This window comes from Takifugu rubripes, chromosome 8 (genome assembly GCF_901000725.2).
Source record: "Takifugu rubripes chromosome 8, fTakRub1.2, whole genome shotgun sequence".
NCBI classification, from domain to species: domain Eukaryota; kingdom Metazoa; phylum Chordata; class Actinopteri; order Tetraodontiformes; family Tetraodontidae; genus Takifugu; species Takifugu rubripes.
In genome coordinates, this window is record NC_042292.1 from 688,425 (window position 1) to 711,659 (window position 23,235).

Below are 23,235 nucleotides of genomic sequence, written 5' to 3' on the forward strand. Positions count from 1 at the left end.
CATAGAAAATTTATATGTGAATGATGGTGTAACAGGTGGCCAGGGAGTGCCCCTAGAACAGGGGTCGAAAACCCAAAATGTTGAAAGAGCCATATTGGACCAAAAAAACAAAAACAAATCTGTCTGGAGCAGCAGAAAATGAAAAGCCTTATACTGTATAAGCCTTATAATAAAGGCAACACATGCTGTAAGGGTCTGTATTAGCTATATTAGCCTACTATCGAAATGGTAAGTAGGGTACAAATACATAATGAGCATTCATGATTAAATCCTCTCTTTCTCTTTTTCCCTTTGGTATCCATGGCCCATGACACACCCGCCTGTTTTTTAGCAACAGCCACCTGTCTGGCACCATGCTGAGCTGAAAGAAATGTATAATCTTTGTTGACAGAGATGTTGAAATTAAATATTTATTATACACATTTTAACAGCATTGGAAAACTTTAAGAATTTTTGTCATTTTTTTTCTCTTACAGAAATATTAACACAAAAATATATATTCACACCATCTTTTTCCATTTTCATATTTTTGAAAAAGCTCCAAGGGCCACTAGGGCGGCGCTAAAGAGCCGCATGAGGCTCCAGAGCCGCGGGTTGCCGACCCCTGTACTAGAAGAAAAGCACTGATGTTGTGCATATGGATGGATTGAGCCCTTTGCTGTGAACCACCAGTGTCCAGCCTTGTAAAAGCAAAGTTACATTTACAGAAACATTTGATCTCTGCCTTTATTCTATGTTATACTACATACCAATAAAATTAAGATGCTTTGCAAAAAACAAATTGAATTATTATTATCATTACTATTATTGATGCTGTAATTACAGAGCCTAAACTTGAAGGCCTCTTAGTTTTTGTTTGCTTTTCTTAGTGCCATTTCTATTTTGTCGTAAAATAGCGTCTCTGTTTTTCTTAATTGATATCCTTTTTAGCCCATTGAGCAGTGGTGGCCGTGTTAGCCAGATCGTAACCTGTTGGGTTTTGGGTGGAGGCAGATTAGCACAGCAGAGGTGTGGAGGTCCTATTAAACTTATGTAGGTTTTCCTTGTTTCGTGGTTTCTCTACCCAGCTGTACCCCTGAAGGGCTATTGTGAGGCTGGACTAGACATCCATTTCTTTTCTTTTTGAATGATAATGGCTGTTCATTTTAAACACATAGGAACTATTTTTATCAATTGTTTAATAAAGGTTAATTCACTGTTCATTGTGCCTGTATTCATCTGTGCATTTATGTGTGCGCAAGTGGTCATTGGGAAATCGCCAAGGAGATAACTGTTAAATCTTTAGGTGAAAGTCCTGAGGTGGCATTGTGGACATTTTTGGTTTGGTCCAATCTGCCAGACGAGTTCCACACAAACTCCGTCGCATCAGACCTGCATATTATTAAACAGGAAAGTTACTTATAAAGTGACTATAAACATATCAGTCTGAATTACTTTTGGGACAGAATAACCTCAGTATCAACATACAACACAAGTGCACTAGAAAAACAGATATGCAATTCTCATAGAATCATCTACAACATTTTTTCCACAATCCAATTGCACGTTTTTAAAGCAATTAAAAGTTCGCCTATATTTCAAATAATAAAAAGGTTATTTGATATTATTTATCATTAGAATCAAAAGTCTTACATACGTACATATATCCACGACGTATAGTGTTAATTCTGAACTTATAACATGTTTAATGTGTTTGTGGGCGCGCGAGTGCGCGCGCGCGTGTGCTGGTTGCGTCATCCGCTTTGACTACATCCACCAGATATTTAATTCCATCCATATTGGCGGAAGCTTAAAATAGTTCCGTCCGTCATACCACCGGTGCGCACGTGCCACTGCAAAGCGCGAGCGGTGGTCGTGTGCGTGACGGGATTCCCAGCACGCGCTTGTAGGAAGAGCAGGATCGAAGCTGAGCGTGAAGCTGGAGCACGCAGCCCGCAACCCGACACCCCACCGCTGGGCCGGACCCGAACAGCCCGCCCTCTGGACCGATGTCTTGGCCGAAATGTCCCGACACATCTACATCCGCAACAAGCTCGGCGAGGGGATCCAGGCGCCAATCTTCCAGGTACCGTGTTCACTTAGAAACTAATGAGCTGAAAAGTTTACTAAGCAAGGCCAAAAGTTATATTTTTAAAAAGTGAGGAATTCTAGTGCTATTTCTTTAATAAGATACTCAGCAGTAATTACTGAGTTGAGCCTGGAAATGATGATTAGAGATGATTACAATGACGTAAATAACAAATAAAAAAATTAATTAGTATTAATATAATGAGGTGCTTGTTTCTCAATTATGGATTGAGTGTTCTGTCATTGTATTTTAATAGTTTAGAATATATGGACACAATTAAGTAATAAGTGATCAGCTCGGGATATAGAGATTAGTTTATTAAACATTTAGTGTAATGTCAAAAATGACTGCATAACTCACACAGATGCTATTCATATCTGCATATAGATTTAACCAATTGGTTGATATTTTAATTTCTAAGGAGCTACAGTCCTGGATGATTGCTGGATGAACTGGATAAATTAATGTTACACTGATTATCTCCTAAGTTTTAACCCTCACATCTTTTGGTGGTTTGCAGACAGATGTGGTAGACCATGACCCACATTAGTGGCCCTCTTTTATAAATTTAGGGAAGTAGGTCCTGTCCTTTTAATGTGACATTGTCTTTAACTCCAGAGACCTTGAAAGAAATGGAGCAGATCCCTGGCAGATAATTAATTTTGATCCTCTGAGACCGTTATATTTAGAAAAGAGAGAGAGAAAAAAGGACTCTGTTTATCTGCTCTAATTCTCTGTTTGTATTATAAAACACTTGCATATAAATGTCACATCTTAAAAGGCTCATCACTATATATGCCACAACAGGTCATTTAATTTTATTTTTTCCATGTAGGTGAATCGAGGGACTTATTCCAGGAGGAGCCGACTGAAGAGGTCTGATGGCAGCACCACGTCCACCAGTTTTATTCTTCGACAGGTACAAGCAAAGTAATCTGATTACTCTGTTGTATGTGTTTGTTATGTATGTTTACGTTGATCAAATTTTCTGAATAAAATAGGGGGAAAAAATGCCAATTCTGAATAAAACTGCATTAACGGTCAATCTGATCAAAGTAGTAATACTGTAGTCCTACTGTGCTCTCCCAGACTCTGTCTGACCTTCTTCTCCTTTTGACCTTCATCCATTGGTTCCTGGTTTTTGGTGGTAGGGGCACAATTAACTGTTGAGGGGCCTGTTATCATGTGAGGGTCCTGCTGTAACCAACACCGTCGGGGAGATCACAGTTTAAGTGTAAACTGCTGCGCTTGCAGCTTAGTTAAAGAGAGAAGCAGAATCAAAATTAATGTTTGCAGCAAATGATCTATTGTAGGTCCATGTTGATCAGAGGAGGCAACAGGCTCGTAGAGGAGAGAAGGACAGCATAGGGAGAGGGGCAGGCCAAGGAGCTATTTTACAATGTTTTTTGATCGAAGGTAAAAGCCTCTTCTTTACTGTTTTCAGCAAATTTAAGGGAGAAAGTGTACTACGCTTGTCACAATGAATTGATTCTGATTACCACTATTTAGCATTCATGTAAACAGTGATGAACGATTGTAATCAGACTGTGCAAGAAATGAACGTGTAAATGTGGCTAATGATGGCTTCTTAAAAAAGTTACAACCAACCCAATTCACCTGGGATATTTAATTCCTTTTTGTTGTGTGTGGAGTGGGAATATTTTATTTTAGTCCCAAACATACCAAATGAGCCATATGTTCCTTTTTGAGTATAGAAGTGTACAAATTGCATTGCATTTATGTTTATATTGTTGCCCATATTCATAAAGTTGAGCAGTCACGACAGTAACAAGGCATAGTTCCGTCATGTTATCAGGATTTCTAATACGTACTATTACACCTAACACAAACATAAAGTTACAACCAAATATACACAAAGGAAGCAGTTTGGGAGGTTCAGCCCAAAGAAAACAAAAGTAAAAGCATTTCAAACTAAAAGATGGTTAATAGAAAGGTACAACCTAAAGTCCAGGGTCTACACACAAAATTTAAGAAAACAAATACATGAATGCAAAAAAGTTTGTTCAGGACAATGTGAAAGTGGGTTAAGGCCAGAGGAGACATCTTCTTGGTTAACTGTCCTGACTACATTACCTGTGTACGGCCTACAGAGGGAGTTATTGTGTTGCCAGGAAATGTTAGCAGAAGTCGTTTTAAAAATGGCTTGAATTGTGGTGGAATATAATCCTAGCCAAGGAAGACTGGAGGCAAACACATTCCACATTTTGCAAATAAAATCAACATATGGACAAATCATATGGACTATTAGGTCACTGGTGCAGCTATGGACATCAGAGACATCTCTAGGTTTTAATGGAAGCAGAGGGTTAGCACCCAAAAGATGCATAGGATGTAAACAAGCATAGCACGAGCACAACATTTCATTAAGATAAAAAATATTCTTCTTTTTATTATTATATTAGTTAGTTATGTCATTTATATTACCCACTGATGCTAATCATGCACGAATGACCTCGGTCCCTGTTTCATGGTGTGCATCCAGGCACTAACTGAGACACACAGTTGATGCTCCAGAAGGTAGTGACCCCAAAGAGAGAGGATGGTAAAAAACAGTGCACACTTGATCAACAACCAGGACCTTCACAATACATTTCAGCCTAACAAGCTAGCTAAGTAGCAATGTTCTTTTAGAGCTGGACTGTAGAAGTGTGCAGAAGTGTGCAAGCCAGGTTTGTTTTTTTGAAACAGGGAGCATTTGGGTCATTAATTCCATGGGACTTTCTACTATTAGCTGGGGGCTGGAACTAACAAATTGTTACTACCAGCAGGGATGAATACTTATTTTCTTCTAGTGTGCTTCAAAGGTACACACACGCTTCAGGTACCAGATGCAAATGAAAAGGAACTCTCTTGATCTGACATTGTGAAGTGAAAGGAAATAGATTTTAGCGAGACAGATTTTAGATCATATTTAAGTGAATAATTGTAATTTAAGTGAATAATAAGGTTGTGTGATTGTTCATTTGGACTCATATTCCCACCACCTCTTATTGAATTTGCATGTTTGTGTAAAAAAAATAATTAAACACTAAATTTTTTTAAGGTCTCCTCTAAAACAGAGCTGATGACACCACTGATGGACAGGTTAAAAGTTTTAAGTGGATTTCATTGACATATTTTAATACATATTTTAATAAGGAAAAAGCCCTGATGTGTGATTCTGTTTTCAGGTGATGGATTTCTAAAAGTTAAATAAAAGTAGCTGTTTATTGTTTTTGCATATAATAAATTGTTAGGAATATTGTGTAGGCTTTGATAAATGCAGTTTTTATCCACAAATTTTCAATGACTACTCATTTAGAGCAAAGCTAAGCGTGAGTGAGGGCTATATGTGTAATTATTGTCAAGAGAGCAGCTCATCAAATTATTGTCAAGAGAGCAGCTCATCAAAGAAAAAGCACCAAACTGAATCTTAAATCCCTTTCAAATATGAGACTTATCTTAAGAAGTATTTAGTAACTAATTTTTCATTTCATTTAAATGCTGTTCTTGTTGGATATATTTAATATTTGACATATGTATGAGTGTACTTCATTTCATTTTTATCAATCTAAAGCTAAATTTGGAAGCAGGAAATAACATTTTTTAGTATGTATGGTGCAAAGCTGTTTCTATCTATCTATCTATCTATCTATCTATCTATCTATCTATCTATCTATCTATCTATCTATCTATCTATCTATCTATCTATCTATCTATCTATCTATCTATCTATCTATCAACACACATGCTTGCACACACAAATGCATGCACATAAAGACATGTGCACATTTGGAGCTCCAGTTAATTGAAACATTTGGTGTGTTTGCAAGCCTTGGCTGAATAATCTATGCATAATATAAAGGCAGAAAAATGGAGGATGCCTCTTTCTCTCTCTTTCTCACCCTCCCCCGATCCTTGCTACATCTCTTTACCAAAAAAAAAAATCAAGGAGAGTGTTCATCCAAGCTGAGTGGACAGCTCGGCAGCCAATCAGCTCCTTGTATACTGGCTGTGTCATCAGGCTTGGATATTGAGGAAGGCTCCACTGCTCCACTGCTGTCGTTCCTTCTGTGTATGTATATGTGTGTGTGTCTGCGGGTGAGCAGAAAACCTGATGAAAGGAAATGCCAGGATTGGCCGATCTCTATGGGGAACCTCTCCATCCTCTAATGTAAGGCATCCAACAGCACTGTGGGATCAGGGAAAAGCTGCATCCATCAGGGCCTGCAGGAGAACCAGGAGTGATCTGACGGCAGAGAACATCTCAACAAAAAATATACCTCTCCGCTGTGGAGAGAACGAATTGTCATCACCCCCCACCCCCATCTTTTCTATTCTTTCTCTTTCGCTCTCTCTCTCTCTCTCTCTCTGGTGCCTCCTCCTTTTTTCCCCACCTCCACTTTGATTTCTCCCCTCATTCATCTCGAGGCGCTTGCTGGAATATCAAACCTCCATGTATGACAATTTGTACCTGCATGGATTTGAAGACTCGGAGGTGGTGAGTGTTTGAATGTGTGATTATGCATTTTTGCTCTGTGTGGCTTATTAGAAGTAGCTATACACACACCCACATGCATGCACGTACGCACACACGCACGCACGCACACACACACACACAGACACACACCAACAACCCAACCCCCTTCAAGCCACCATCATGCTACTGTAAGGAAGGCCTTGTCTGTATTCTGTGTGAGGTTGGCCTCTCGTTGCCTATCATGTGGGAAGACGGGTGATTTCCAGAGGGAGAGAAAAACACGTTGATTACCATTTTACCGACACATTACGCAGTTACATTCATTGTCACGTGTCACAAAGACAAATATGCAGGCGCGTGTTTGTCGTCGGAGCCCGAGAGTGCACGTTGTGTAGGCTCAGTTGAAACACGCGTGATGTCATTAAGGGGATTGTGATGTTGATGAGTCATATGCTGAAGCTAGCCGATTGGATAAGACCTAAGACGCAGTAGTGACATCTCAGAGTATTCAGACAAATAGATGAAATGATTATCCAAGGCTCTGAAGGCTTGAAAGAACAAGGACAAAATGGTTGGGACATTTGCACATCGTGTACTGTGGGTGTGTAATGGTATACACATATCGATCTATCAGGGATATATAGTTCAAGTTATGTTAATATTGATTCTGCGTTTTCACAAAACTGGTAGAGCTGCATGATGCTGCAGCCTATAAAATAGTTTTCGTTTCTGTACACCAGCTAAACCACCCAAAAGAAAGCATTTCAATGTTTCTGATTGGATGCGACACCATTCCTGCTTTACAAAAGTGTGTACTTTGATGGCAACGCTTGAGCGGTCTTATGGAAATTAATTAAAATATTAATTAGCATTAGATGCATTTAAATAAAATACGTTTCAAATTAAATTAAGTAAATTCTGTCCAATTTAAATCTAATCAGACGACAGAAGCAAAGGCCAGTGTGACCCAGTGACCCAACCATGACATGAAAAAGAGTAAAGAAACCTTCCACTGGATCATGTCGGTGCAGGCCAGACTCACAGCAGCTAGAGTTTAAATGACCCAGTTCTAACTATATTATTATTATCATTACTATAATATAAAGACTTTGCTGTGATTAAATGTTTTTAAGATTCTATAAAGTAAACCAGCCCTCTGTGAGTACTCTGTACACTATTGGGATGATATGGTGCTAGTAGGTCAGCTTGTCAGGGCCTCATTGGTTTGGAAAGGTCTTTCAAAAACTGGTTCTGGAATTTACAGGCAACCAATGAAGAGAGGCCAATATTCAAGACATATAATCGCTCTTACTAATTCTTGTCAGCACTCTAGCGGCGCCATTTTGTGCTCCAAAGCTGAGAAAGCTAAATGCTTTTAAGGAACCTGTTTAATACGATGATAAAAATGAATTACAGTCCAGCCTAGAAATACCAGATTTTTAAGCATCGCTCTGAGACAGTATGTTTCTAATCTTGACAACATTTTTTTAAAAGCAGTCCTAGAAACCTTTTTGAATAAATACAATAACATAATTTCTTTCTAAGTAAATAAGAAAGAATGCCAAGGTCATTGAAGTCCCTTTAACAGTAAAACACACAAAGATACTAAAAACAAATCAAATATGGTGAGTGAAGCTATGCAGCTGTTCTTCTGCAGGTGGTTGTGTAATTCTGAAAACCTTGATGAAGTGACTGAGATTGTAGTGGTTTAAGGGCTCATCAGAGCTTCCTGGCATTTCTAGTGCAAATGCAACAGTTATAATTTTATTCGTAAAGTGTCTCATGAAGTCTTCACCACAAAGAAAAGAGGGCATACATGACTGCACAGCTATGGTGCTGGGGAAGAGAGACTTGGGTGGTTTACGTTTTCTTCAATTCAAGGAGAATAAAAGGCAGTTTTAGCCTTTCAGAGGACCTTTTTAGAAGCCATCATTGTGTTCTTCTCGGCTAGATGGCGTTCTTTTAGCCTGAACGAAAATTTCCTTGCGATAGATTGCTTGAGTTGTACCAAGGCAACATCCTATAAGTTGCTACTTTCTTTTTGAAAGCATCAGAAGTACCCAGAGCAGTGAGGCTGCTGCGCCTTGGACAAGAGACATCAGCTCTAATTGATTGAGGGATGACCCAATACAATGAAATAGTCCTTTCATGGTAGTCATTCTAATACTAACACCCTGTGTTGTGGTGAATTATCAGGAAGGCTATTAGGAAGGTTATTAGGAAGGTTATTAGGAAGTCACAAGGAGTTATGGGGAAAATAATGCTCATAAACCTATTTGTTACCTTAAATGTATTCATCATCACATCTGAACATGCAACCATGGCAAGGAAAAAAACCCTTTTAACAGGAAGAAAGTTTGAGCAGGACCAGATTATTAAATTCAAAAGGAGAGACGTGGCAGATAGAGGAGAGAAGATACACATGCATCATACATGTAAATGCATTCAGAGAAAACAAAGCTAGGAATCACAGTGATAGAAGAGGAGAGGAGAGGAGGGGGGAGGAGGGGAGAAGAGAAGACAGGAGAGGAGAAGAGAAGGCAGGAGAGGAGAGGGGAGGGGAGAGGAGAGGAGAGGAGAAGAGAAGACAGGATAGGAGAAGAGAAGACAGGAGAGGAGAGGGGAGGGGAGAGGAGAGAAGACAGGAGAGGAAAGGAGAGGAGGGGAGAGGAGATAAGACAGGAGAGCAGAGGAGAGGAGAGGAGGGGAGAGGAGAGGAGAAGACAGGAGAGGAGAGGAGAGGAAAAGACAGGAGAGGGGAGGAGAGGAGAGGAAAAGACAGGAGAGGGGAGGAGAGGAGAGGAGAAGACAGGAGAGGGGAGGAGAGGAGAGGAGAGAGGAGGGGAGAGGAGAGAAGACAGGAGAGCAGAGGAGAGGAGGGGAGAAGACAGGAGAGGGGAGGAGAGGAGAGGAAAAGACAGGAGAATATTTTCAGTCGTGCTCTCGGAGTTTTGATATGAGCGAGTGGAGAAACTCCACTTTGGGTTAATGATGGACATGAGCTGATTTATTCACCTCACCTCTTCTGAATTTAGAGGGTGAAGCCACATCAGTGTAACCTCATGCCAAAATAGGGGGAAAAAACCCATTGTAATTTATTATAATTTTATTATTTATTGTTTTATTATTATAATTCAAATTTGAAATATTGTCCCCTGATAATAGAGAGAGTGATCTTTCATATGCCTGCATCAGTTCACTTGCCCGATAGATTTTCCATATTTGTATCTAGTTGTGAGTTTATATCCAATAAACCTGTGTGCGATCTGCTCACAGGGCTCAGCTGACTCATACACTAGCAGACCATCAGACTCAGATGTCTCTCTGGAGGAGGAGCGCGAGGTGCAGGCCCAGGTCCAGAGCCAGAGCCCCAGCCAGAGCCAGGGACCGGGACAGAATCGACAGGAGAGGGAGCAGCTGGCCACCATTCAGCTAGAGAGAGCTAAGGTAGCCAAGCTGGCAGGCGAAAAAATCTGTGGAAGGAATCTTTCTGACTCCGAAAGAGCTGAATTCACTTCCTGTGCTTCCACCCCACAGACCAAACCTGTGGCGTTTGCTGTGAGGACAAATGTCAGCTACTGTGGCGCGCTGGATGAAGATGTTCCAGTCCCCGCCACAGCCATCTCCTTTGACGCGAAGGATTTCCTCCACATAAAAGAGGTTCGTCTTCTCTTTTTCAACATGACAAACACTTCAAAAACCGATTTCAGCTAACATTAAAAAAAAAAAGTTCCTGAATTCTTTTTGATTTTTCTGTTTTTTGGCACAGAAGTTTAACAACGACTGGTGGATCGGTCGGTTAGTGAAAGAGGGCTGTGAGATTGGGTTCATCCCCAGTCCTCTGAAGCTCGAGAATATTCGACTCCAGCAAGAGCAAAAGAGAGGACGAGTCCAAGGGTAAGTAGGGGAGGCTCATGGTCACAGCATTCAGCAGCTATGGAACATCCCTATAATGGCTTAGCCCATATAGATTCTTACTGGACAGCAGTTTTCATCGCTATTAGAGTGAAGAATGGCTCCCATCACTAAAATCAAATATGCCTGCCAGTCAGAAGTTGCAAGAGTCTTTCAACGATCAACAGGGCCTCATGGACCAGATCTTATCTGGAATCTGTTCTTTGATACAGAAAAAATCTATAAGCTGAGCGGTTCTTTTGCGCACTTCTACATTGTTTTCTTTTCATTTGACGGCAGAAATTATAATAGCTATATAATAGTAATGTCCTCTCGCAGTCACTACTATTTATCATAGTCATCGTTGGTCAGCATCGTGCAACCATGCTGTTTTTCCATAGACTGTGGCAAAAGGGATGAGGGGACTCCCCTCACACACCTGTCTGAGTGTGCTGACTCAGCATATCCTTCATGTGGGATTATGATTTGCTGTTACATGTTATTACTCACTGTAACACACACACTTCTGTCTTTCTTTCTTTTTATACTGATAATAACAACAGTAATACTAGTATATGATCCATTGAAGCTAATCAGAATTAATATTAATAACAGCTGAAGACATCAGGCAGGAGCAGGGTAATCGATTCGACTGGGGGTCACAGCAGCCTACAGAGCTGAGCACAGAGGCTCCAGAGATGAAAGGTTAGGACGTGGGAATTAGCAGGAGAGGAGGGAGATATTTAGTTCTTCAGGCAAAGTCACTGAGGAACAACCTGAAGAACAGGAGGGCGAGAGGAGAGGAGCGTGATAACTGAAATCCCACAGAGAAAGAACAAGTGGGATGATTTGTTGCAGTCATTGTCCTGAGAAAAATGGGATTTTTGAATTGTTACAAAACAAGTGGTAGCATACAGTCCATAAACTGTCCATAAACTGTTTTATACAGGACCTGAAACACAACTGATGCCATCGTAAGCTAAAGTTTGCAGAGATTCTGGAGACATTTCATGAATTTAGCATGCTGCTTTGGGATTATCATTTTTATTTGTATGTGAAACAGCTCGGGCACCTAGCTAGAGACATGTCTTGAACAAGCTTTATGACCCAGTCAGATGCTCTACAGTGAGTAACTAATAGATCTTTCAAATGAAAAAGATGTTTAGTTTTAGTTTATATGAAATAAACATTCATTCTGGCATCCCCATAAAAATACAGTGGACCATCAAGACACTATGTGACACGCAATCATAATAGGTAGGAGCTTAATATTGTTTCAGAGACTTTTTTTATTCTAATTTATAAAACTCCTTTGGGCTGCGAGCTATTCTGTTCCGAAAAGGTTGAAAAGGACCTGTCCACTTTGTTCCATTCATTTTTCTTTCAGCAGTTTTTGCGTGCACATAAGGTGCTCAGGTAAACCCTGTAGCAGCAGTGGCTCCACACAGTGTTTGTTCTGCATGTTTGGTTTTTGTTGACGTGATATTTGTCACATTAATACAAAGGTGTGTTTGTGTCTTTTATTATCCCCTCTTGTCTTTTCAGTAAGTCTGGAGGGAACTCTTCTTCCAGTGTAGAGGATGAGGTGTCTGCCTCTATCCGACCCCTCATATCCTCAGCAGGTGAGAGCATCAGACAGGGGGAGGGGCCCCTTAATAGCACAGGGCCAGACTTCCTAAATATCAATTACTTAGAGGGAATAACAACAAAAGATAGAGAAAATCAGAGGAAAAGACTTCCCATGTCTCTGCATAGAGCTTAAGTTCACTGAGTAGATTTGTTGGTACATTTTTCCATGATCCTCCTCTTCCTCCAGTTGAGGACTGCAGGCGTTCTGAGACTGGGGCTTACCACAGTGTGCACCCACCGTCAAGACTATGAACCCCCCCTGAACTGCACTCATGTGACTTTGTGAATATAACTTTAGGAAAATAGAAGTACTTTTAATACATGTATCATGCTTGATAGGTTTCACTGGCTAACAAATGTGATGGAGCGTCTCTGAGCATGTTTGAGTGTTAATGCTGATGAGGCCACCTCCCGTGGAGCAGTGTCTGACATCGCTATTTCTGTCTTCTCTCTTCCTCCACAGGAAAGCAGAAACAGAAAGTGGTAAGTTTGGTGATGGTAATAACCCTCTCTGGCACCGTTCAAGACTTGTGTTGCTGACAAAAGGTCAACGCTGTTAGCAGAAGTGATTCTATTTGACAGATTAGAGTTAAACATAGAGTGAGCATATCACTGTTGCTATTAGCTAATAGCCCTCCTGCATACAAAAACAACTCTATGTGTCAGTTTGAACCTATTAATTCCTTATAATGAAAAAGAAAAGGCGCATCAGTGTCACTTATTGTACAATTACTGATGAAAAGTAGGGATATTATCTAAATCCTTCAGATTACTTCATATTAATATTACTACCTTACACTTTATCACAGTTTTTAATGTATTTTTCATATTGGGTGTGAATGGTTGTGTCCTACACATAGCTTTATTTGAGATACTATGTAGGGAAGCAATAAGGACTATATGAGTTAAAGCATTCAGATTAATAATTTTGTCCTTTTTTCCTCATTTGTTCCAGTTCAAAGTCACCATGTGTCTATCACCTCTGTGTATTTGCAGCTATCTTGATTCTGGAACACTGTAGTCATTATGTTTTTTATATTGCAGCAACATTTATGTCGCTTTCAAAAAAATCTTCTCTGATCGGTCTAGTGTCAAAACCCCAGAATGACAAAGTGAAAACTAAACCTTGTACTGACAAGCACCTTTACTCAGCACCTTTTGCCCAATGCAACCTTCGTTCATCGTGCCACAAGCTCTGCACACCTGGATTCCAGGTGATCTCCTTGCCAGATCCTCTCAAGACGGTTTGTTGACAGCCATTTCAGTGGGTTCATGCCTGACGTCTCTTTGGCTTTTTATTCTTTATTCAGATTTGGATCAACCCTGACCGGTCTCCCTATCTCAACTGTTAAACCCCCCCCATCCCACAGACTGACCCCCTTCCTCCCAGCATGCTTCACTGTAGGGACAGTACTGGGCAGGGCCTGGTGGCCTCCCTACCTGATCCTTAAACCTTGGTGTGGCGCCTTCTGGCTGCCTGAGTTGGGATGAGTGTGTTGCCCTGTGTGTGGTCTGTGTGTGTAAAGGTTTAGGTGTCTATCAATGTGACTTAATGTGTATCTGTGTGCATATATGTCAGTGGTGATCAACGGAAATCATGAAAACAGAGCTGAAATCAAATTAAAGGCTCTCTAGTTATGTCTATTTTATTATTTAAACAAATATGCAGAAAAGACTATATTTCAGTTTGTCATTTTGGGGTTTGGACTGAAGATTTATTGTAGGATTTTTTTTCCAATTACTTTTTATTTGTTGCCTGTGAAAGGCTGTGAGGCACTCTTGCATATATGTAAAAAATTGCCATATTGATTTTTTTAAATAATCTTTTTTGTGATGTGTTCATTTCTTTTATGTGTAATTATTCTCAAAGAAACATGTGAGAATTTTCTTCAAAAATGTAAAAAAAAAAAAGAAGTAATGGCAGCACCAGTTAAGCAATTAAAACAAGACATTCTGCTGAAAATTGGCATTGATCAGGCATTTTACCTTATATATTTAGTGACATGGCTCAACACAGCAGTACAGCTCTCAACATATACTCTATTCTCAACTGACTCAGAATTCTGTGCAGCTGGCTCACCTGTGAAGACACAAATTGGTGCTTATTAACCTTTTGTGTCTTCAGACCGAGCACATCCCACCATATGATGTGGTTCCTTCCATGAGGCCTGTGGTGCTGGTGGGCCCTTCACTCAAAGGTTATGAGGTGAGGTTCTGATCCTTGTTCTTGAAAATATGGTGTTAAGGATGCCTTCTCCAGCCAGTATGTTAGTTTATTCTTAACTAATTTTAGCATTTTACATGGCATGTAAAAAGTACTCGCTCTGTCCAACCTGTGCTACTGGGATCAAACTTTACATGTTTGTATTGTCTATGAAGAAAACCTTAACTCATGTCAATGGACAAGGATCAGTATTTGTTAATACTATTTTTCTGTAAACTATGAATTTAGCCTAGCTTTTAAACACATTTATGATTTAAGGTACATATTTAATTCAATTTACAGTGTCCTCTCAGCAAAAAGGAAATGGTTCAACATAATAAACATGCTAAATGATAATTGCAGCATTAGTTAGCTATTTGTTGTAAAGTCTATATTAGCTAGCCTGGCTAGTCATGTTTTCCAGCTGGACCTAGTAGGTTAGATTACTTTACAATTGTTACTTTACAATTTATTTTTCTTTATTTTTAAGTTCAGCATTTCTTTTCATGCAGGCGTTCTTCATTATTTTGGACTGCATTATGACCAATACATTCACATTTTGGTCGTCTGCATTTGGGTAGTGAATCAATTTTCACTCTTCTCTGATTCGAAAACTAGTGACAGATGTTTTTAGGATTGAATATTTGCCCATTTTACAATGTAGTCGAGTGGTAGTGAAAAATCAAGCAATTTTGACAATATTTTAATTTGCGTTTGTATGCAGGTAACAGACATGATGCAGAAAGCGCTCTTTGACTTCCTCAAGCACAGATTTGATGGCCGGTAAGATAAATTAATTCTGCTCTATAGTGAATGATCAAACCTGGTGGGGGGATTCACACTAAATCACAATAAACTACAGCTGAAGAGAAGGTGATTAGTGATCATTTAGTAACATGTTTGTGTATTTTTAAATGATTTTTCAGGATCTCTATCACACGAGTGACTGCAGATATATCATTAGCCAAAAGGTCTGTTCTGAACAACCCCAGTAAGAGGGCCATTATAGAACGGTCCAACACTCGCTCCAGCCTGGGTAAGAATGCTTCCTCACATATTGTATGTACATTGTGAGGCCTAAATCAGTGTTCAACTTTCTTTTACGTTGTCTTGAATAAAGACTAAATCCTTTTATTATGATTTTTGTTTTGTCTCATCAGCTGAGGTGCAAAGTGAGATTGAGCGAATCTTTGAGTTGGCCCGCTCTCTGCAGTTAGTGGTGCTGGATGCGGACACCATCAACCACCCAGCACAGCTCCTCAAGACCTCACTGGCCCCAATTATTGTCCATGTTAAAGTCTCCTCACCAAAGGTAGACAATATAAAGAAATTAAAATCTATATGTCTGTGAGTGTTCCAGTATTTTATATTCCAGTATAGTCTATCTTTTCCAACCCTGAGACTTGCATTAAATCTGTGGGTTAAACTTTTAACCACTTGATGGGTAGCATTATGGGAGAGATAAAGGAGACTTATTGCTGATTTCAACTGCTTACAGGATAGTTTTTTGGGGGGGAATCAGGCTTAGTATGTGACCTCCATATTAAGTTGGAAATAAATAGCAAGAGCAGCTACATATGTTGAAGGTAACAGACTCTGTGTGTGGTTGATATAAAGGATCTTGCCCAAGCACAAGTTTTAAAGCCTCTGACTGAAATGTGACGTCAGCACCAGTTATTTGCACAACAGCACCACCGCATGGAAGAATAAGTGTACTGCACATGTAACCACTCAAAAAAAAATGTACTTTCACAGAATTTAGGAAGTAGTTGCAAACATATATAATTTAGAAAGATTAGTTTAAATCCAATTTAAGTTGTGGTTTATTTTAATGTCAGCATTTTATCATTAAACAGCAAAATGCACAGGAGCACACAACTTTTTCCCATTGCTGCAGTGCAGTTATCTTATTTGCAATACTGCCACAACCATTATATATATTGTTTAGTCACAGTATTAAAATTAGGGAATGTTTAATTGGTATTGGTATGTACTGTAGTTGTTTTGAAGCAGATTACATCGACCTGAGTTGCTCAGCCTGTTAGCTGATGTAGCCTCCAGTATATGTAATATTAATGGAGTTCTGTTAGTTGACTCATAGCACCTGAACTGTTTAAGTTCCATGAAGATGTTTCACCTCTAATCCAAGGCTCTTTATCAGCTCTAACTGGCTGTTGGGGAGTTCCAGATACTTATGAGCATGAGTCAACTTGAACTGATGAAGCCTCTCAGATGAGAACTTCTTCACGGAACTTAAACAGTCCAGTTGCTATGATTCAACTACCAGGATTACCATGACCTGGACAATAATAATGGTGCTTTTTTTCCTCTCCTAGGAATGTTTTACATATACTTGCTGTATTTGCAGAACAAGACTTGCATTATTTTTGCCTTTGTTGGTTTATTTGTATCCTTATGATAATGATGATGAAGTAGGACTTGTTCTATCTTTGAGAAGATTATGTGTGTGAGGTGCTTTAGAATGAGTTCTTCCTGCAACTATGCAATATAAAAAAATCACTCAGCAAATGACAAAAGGTGTGGGAGCTTCTTCAGCCTGCTCCAGTAACCACGGATGAGCGCACGAGATCATGAGCATTATGGAAGGGCATCCAGCACTATTGATGCTTGCAGCTATGGGATGAAATTAAAATGCAGGCAAATGATGATCACATGTTTATTTAGAAAAGTGACTGAAATATTTCCTTTTTTATTAATCAGCAGATGTTAACATGTTAAAGAATATACACACGCGAGCGCGCACACACGCACACACGCACACACACACACACGCACACACGCACACACACACAATTCAGTGTTTGTGGGTGCTTTGGTTTTTGAAATAAAGGCGCACTTCAGTGAATGATGATGAAGCACATCTGTTGCTTGGTGGTAGTTTTCAATTTTGCTTCCTGCTTTATTTTCTTTAATATGTAAAGCACCTTTAGCCCCCACATGTGAACATATCAGTGACATCTAAGAAAAGAACTGCAGCATCTTGGCCATTAATATTGGAGCTGGTCTCCTAGTGTTCCGTTATGTCAAATGTTATGTTATGCTATGTTATGTTAAAAGCAAATTCTTTCTATATGCCTGCAAATAAGAATGATACAGTAAAGACCAAGGTTTGCTCCACACTGTGTTTATACTGTATATGCATTCTGCATCTGTTAATGCACAATGCTAACACATGCACACAACTTCAGCTGTTGTGACAGCATAGGCAACTCACTTTAGACTATGTTTTATAACATTCTTCAAAAATTACTAGTTGACTACTAAAGATAACTAGTTGACTCTGTGTTCTGTCTTGTGATCTAGGTTTTGCAGAGGCTGGTCAAGTCCAGAGGGAAGTCCCAGAGCAAACACCTGAATGTGCAGCTTGTGGCAGCTGACAAATTGGCCCAGTGTCCTCCAGTAAGAAGCCTTTTTAATACATTTAAAAATGAAATACTAATAGGTGCAACATGCTAAGTTTTATCCTTTTGACAAAATTAATTAAAAAGAGGTTATCGCAGAAACTATCATGTAAATGTGTATTTTAATATGAAAATGCGAGTGCCTTGAACCAAAATCTCCATGTTAACACACCTGCAGGGAAGGATCCACCACCCACCCCCCAGGGAAAGGGCCTGTGTGTGAGAAATGTATTTAAAGTAATCATAAAATGTCCCTGATATGTTAACAAACATTAGGTATTCATGTTAGTTTCAATTACTTATATCACTGACAAGGGTAGTCCAGCCAGAATATTCTCATTTCAAAGGCAAAGTGGCAGCCCAACAAGTCATGTAGATGATTACATTTCTTACTTTTGGCATCCAGGTTGCCAGTTACCACTGAATGTTCGGCATCACCAATGTCTGAGGTTACTAAAGGCCTCATTATGGTTCCCAAATACATCATGACAAAGTTAGAAAAATAAAGGATCTGGGTTCATTTGAAAGGTGGAGGTGGCTGAAAGCTTAAGTTTCTCATTTTCTCCTGGATGGGTAAGATTCAGCTTAGTTTTGCTAACTTAATTTTAGTTCAAATTGCCCACATTTCAAATGTTCTCTACAAGCAAATAAAGTTATTCAAATTTGTTCATAGTGCACTCACACAGGTGGATCATCGAATTGACTAGTTAATAAACTGTTTGAGACATAAAAACGGCGACCTGTCAACTGACAACCTCTCCTGGGGGGTATTCAGTGCCAGTTTGGGCCGGATTTGTCTCTCAGAATCCTGATATGGGGGTTGTAATCTGAAATCCTCACAATGAAAATTAAATTTTGATAGCTTTGGATAAAATGTTTATGCAAGTCTAAAGGATTAAGGTTAAAGTTTGACATAGGTTTCTGAATTTAAACTAAAACTAGTGTTACACACACATACACACACACACACACACACACACACACACACACACACACACACCTTAATTGAATTACCCACTTGTAAACCCTTCTCTATTGTCAGACTATTTTTGCTGTAATTACAGTAAAGGACAAACTATGTTAATTTTAATCGCAGCAGCTCAGTGATGTAACAGTCCATAATTAGAGAACAGGTAGTCACCTCCAGTGTCAGCATGGAGACCTCATTATGAGCTTCACAGCAACATTTCGCTCTCTCACCATCTGCTGAAAACAGGAAATGTTTGACGTAATCCTGGATGAGAACCAGCTGGAGGATGCCTGTGAGCATCTTGCTGAATACCTCGAGGCCTACTGGAAAGCGACCCACACTTCAATGGCCACACCATTAAACCCCCTGCTGGGACGCAACCTGGGCCCTACCATCCTCACCCCGTACCCGAGCACCATCTCTGGATTGCAGGTACACACCTATCAGTCATAAATGACACCATAGAGTATCATACTGCTGTGTGAATGAAAATAAGAACTGTACAAACTAGAACTAACATCATCCATTTTTCAATACTGATGTTTTTCTTTGTCTGTTTGTCTTTTCTGTGTTCATGTCAATAAGCAGAGCCAAAGAATGCGACAGAGCAACCACACAGGTGACCATTCTACTTCCAACGAGCGGCGCAACCTGATGACATCGGAGGAAAATTTCCACAATGAGCGGGCGCACAAGGGACGCAACCGCATGTCCTCTGGCTCGCAGCATAGCCGAGAGCATCAGGACCCCTACCAGGACTACCAGGATCCCTATCAGGATGCATACAAGCCGCACCGCAACAGAAGTTCACCTGGCAGCTACAGCCACGACTCCCGACATCGGCTCTGAGCCCAGCTCCATTGAACAGCCAGAACCTAGAAGGCCCAGATTCTACCCACATTCTATGCTGCAGCAAAGTCAAGACGTTCCCTGATTGTACATTTTTTTAGGTTGGCATTGTGGTTTGTTGCCCTACTGGTTTCCTCTTTAAAAACGCTTAATTTATTTATTTTAAAGTCAGCTTCTCCACTCATAAAAAAACAGCGGGTGCAGGATGTCAGTTGTAACTAATGATTGAAGCGAGCTTCTTCGTGGGATTGTGCTGACACAGCGTTCAGCCAACTGTGCTCATTGCTAGTGTCAACCAGCCTGCTATACCATCAGATGGTGATAGGTCGCACGTTGCCACCGGACGGACGGAGAAAGTTCCCCACGCACAGACTGAGCTGACCCAGGGCTTTGTAAATCCTCTCTCTTGTAAATCCAACTGCATGCTGATAGATGATCACCTTTGGCGTCGATTTCACTAATTTTGTACTATAGTGTTCTGGACTCTCCAGTGATGAGGTGTGAGATACAAAGGTCCAATTTTCTACGTCACTGGTAGATTGAGAGCATATGTGGCACGCAGACAACACCCTGGCTACTAAAACTGGTGCTTCACATTTCCATATTGGTTGTTTTTTCACAAGGGTAGCAGATGGTGCTGGGATCAGACCTCGATCCCTGTACAAGATGGCAATATGGCTTTTGTTCTTAACAAAAGTTAGCACTTAGAGAAGGTAATGGTCAGAAAAATCTTATCATGAGTGGCTTCTGAGGACCATGTTTACCTGCACAAAGAAAACCTTAAGCTAGGAGAAAAGGCTGCTGAGGGTGTTCTGTGTGGGATACGTTTGCTGTTCAACAGTATCTGCTGCTCACACTACAGTCTAGTTAGGAATAACCTGTCTAAAATTTGTATAGTGTTAAATCATCTTGATTTTATCACACAGCCACCGAATTTCCATTCGAGGTTCAGTATCCTGGATACATCTGCAATTTTCACAATTTTTGAAAATCTTACAGACCGAATGACCCAGTTAAAAGTCGCATATGGACTTTTCAATGGACACAACAGTCACAGCCTTAATACAAATCATGAGAGCAGTCTGGTTGTTACTTGTTGCCATGACAACAACATTGTGGCCAACGACCAATGAAAAGATCCTGAGTAACTTCAAAATTCAGTGTTCCAACAGGAACAACGTTTTAGAACAACATTTGTCCATCAGCCATTAAATAACAACCTGTAGCTGAAGATGCATATCGCTTCTTTTGCCCGCATTTATTATCTAAAAAGAAGGAAAAAACAAACAAAAAAAATGTTTTCTGTCTGTTGGGTCCGTAAAGCACCAAGAATGTGACATGTTGGAATCAGCTGCATTATATACTCTGTATAGCTGCTGCATGTAGTCCTGACTGCAGAGCATGTTCCCTGTAAGTAAAATAGAATTCTGCTGCAATTGATTTTTGTAAAAGGCTCGGGCATGATTCTCCAAGAAAAAACCAAACCGGAGAAGACAAAGTGAATGGTAGGTGAATGATGTCTGGAAGATTTTACCGCAATGCAGGAGAAAACTCTTCCTCATCCAGTGAATTCTTGGTGTTTGAGCATTTCATGACAAAAACAACGTCCTCTAATTCATATCATAATTTGGAGGGTGAACAGAAAACGTCTTTAGTAAAGCAAGAAGGCTGCTTGCTAGAAAGAACCTGTTGAATTGCTAATCATGCTCTCATGGTTTCAACAATCTACATCCCTTTTGATATTGAATATGGATATGGAATGCCTGTGAATAAGATTTTTTTATTTAGAAAATACCACATTAAGTTTAAAACAACACCAAGCGTGTATCCAAGAGGGTTTTTGGACTGTCTGTGACTATCATACATTTGACAGGGAGCTCTTGCTAAAATGAAGTAAAGTGTACCATCTGGTTTACCTGGAAATTTGTCTTTGATTTTAATAAACCATTCTATAAAATCAATCAATCAATCAATCAATCAATCAATCAATCTTTATTTATATAGCATCTGTTACAATCAAAATTGTTTCTAGGCGCTTTCCAGAATCCAAGGGCCTGACCCCAAACAAGCAACAGTGGCAAGAAAAATCTCCCCTTTAACAGGAAGAAACCTTGAGCAGGACCAGGCTCATGTAGGGGGACCCTCCTGCTAATGGGGGGGGGGGGGGTAAAGAGAGAGGAGAGGAGAGGAGAGGAGAGGAGAGGGGAGGGGAGGGGAGGGGAGGGGAGGGGAGAATAGGTAAAGCATAGAAATACATACAGAAATACATTATATTAAGTAAAGTAAGCTAATTAATTAAATTGCAATTAATAGTGTGTATGAAAAGGACAGGGTGAAAACAACAGACCATAGAAATGAATTAATAAATGAATGTCTGTCTTTTGACTGTGAATCCAATATGCAAAATTACTAACTTGAAGTTCCAGTGCTGTTAATCAACAGTAAACAAGCTCGCCTCTGTTTGAATTTTGTAATATTCTTAACCGAAAATGTAATTTGATAACAGTAACTGATAGCTGAACTACTGAAAGGTAAGTTGCTAAAATAATGATATTCAGTATTATAAAAACTGTATGCACAATCTAGAGTGGTATCTATATTCCCTCTTGAAATTAATTACTATATTACTGGTATAGTTTACAGTATATCACTATTGATTCTATATAATTTAAATTTGTTAGGTAAAAATCACTTGCTTTATTCAAATTACCAAATTTTACTACCTCGCTACCCAGCCCCCCATCAGCAGGAGGGTCCCCCTACATGAGCCTGGTCCTGCTCAAGGTTTCTTCCTGTTAAAGGGGAGTTTTTCCTTGCCACTGTTGCTTGTTTGGGGGTCAGGCCCTGGGATTCTGGAAAGCGCCTAGAAACAATTTGGATTGTAACAGACGCTATACTGTTGTGTACTGACCTGTGGCCCCACTGACCCCTCAGTTCAAATATACTGTACATCTTCAGGATAACAAACCTGTATTTCCATCCATGATGCATGTGGCTGTTCTCCCCTTTCTGTCCTCTCCTTCATTGCTCCCTTCTCCTCCTTTACTTGCACACTTTGGGCTTTGTGGTTAGCAGTGCGATGGTTACCAAACACAGTTTGAATTCCTTGGGGAGTGTGCAAGTTCTCCCTGTGTCTGTGTGGGTTCTCCATCTTCCTCACACTGCCATGTTTTGAGGGATAGGAGACCTTTAAATTGTTGTTCTTCTTTGGACGGTAGCCTTTTGCTGACCTGGTGTATCCCACCTCTCACTTGAATGCTGTTGGAACAGTCACCATTCACTGATGAAGCAACCAAACAACCAGACTAGTAAACATTAACACCACATTAAAATGTATCTTTAGAGTTTGGTATATTCTTTAGGGCAATGCATACCTATGATCCAAACAAATAGTGCATTTAGAGATGCAGCATGGTATTGCAACCCAACCCTGAATGGAAATTAACCTCCTCATTTTTAGACCACAAACTGAGAAGAAACTTTGGTTTTATAAGCATTTTGTAACCAGTAAAGGAAAAAAAGGTTTTCCACAACATGTACCGGTAGTAACACATGAAGATTTGCTTGCAGAATAACCACAACATTTTAAACTGCAGCATTTTCAAGTCTGTCCCTTTTAATTATGATGATTAATACTTACTGCCTTCTTTAGTCAGTTCTCATTAGGACAATTACACTCAAACAGTGTGTGGCCAGGAGAAATACAGTACATATTAGTAC

At 39.9% G+C, this 23,235-nt stretch overlaps 1 protein-coding gene across 5 annotated transcripts; it reads left to right on the forward strand.

Moving 5' to 3' along the window:
• Positions 1-1,825: 1,825 nt before the first annotated feature.
• cacnb4b (calcium channel, voltage-dependent, beta 4b subunit) lies at positions 1,826-20,956 on the forward strand. 5 transcript variants are annotated; one of them, XM_029839517.1, is made up of 14 exons: positions 1,826-2,065; positions 2,904-2,987; positions 9,825-9,995; positions 10,086-10,208; positions 10,318-10,445; positions 11,988-12,064; positions 12,535-12,554; positions 14,197-14,277; positions 14,999-15,057; positions 15,201-15,310; positions 15,435-15,586; positions 17,599-17,694; positions 18,913-19,098; positions 19,252-20,956. In XM_029839517.1, exons 1-14 carry the CDS (start codon positions 2,003-2,005, stop codon positions 19,513-19,515), a joined length of 1,614 nt encoding a protein of 537 aa, XP_029695377.1. In that variant the 5' UTR covers positions 1,826-2,002; the 3' UTR covers positions 19,516-20,956. The 5 variants fall into 5 exon arrangements, with proteins under 5 accessions (XP_029695377.1, XP_011604279.1, XP_029695378.1 ...); XM_011605977.2 differs by having other exon boundaries at positions 1,827-2,065; positions 19,255-20,956; XM_029839518.1 differs by lacking the exon at positions 11,988-12,064 and having other exon boundaries at positions 1,827-2,065; positions 12,536-12,554.
• Positions 20,957-23,235: the final 2,279 nt, after the last annotated feature.

Coding starts and splice junctions, on each gene's coding strand:
- cacnb4b (XM_029839517.1), top strand. CDS start 2,003: ATGTCCCGACACATCTACATCCGCAACAAGCTCGGCGAGGGGATCCAG. Junction 2,988..9,824: donor CCAGTTTTATTCTTCGACAG/GTACAAGCAAAG, acceptor ATCTGCTCACAG/GGCTCAGCTGACTCATACAC. Junction 14,278..14,998: donor CTTCACTCAAAGGTTATGAG/GTGAGGTTCTGA, acceptor GTTTGTATGCAG/GTAACAGACATGATGCAGAA.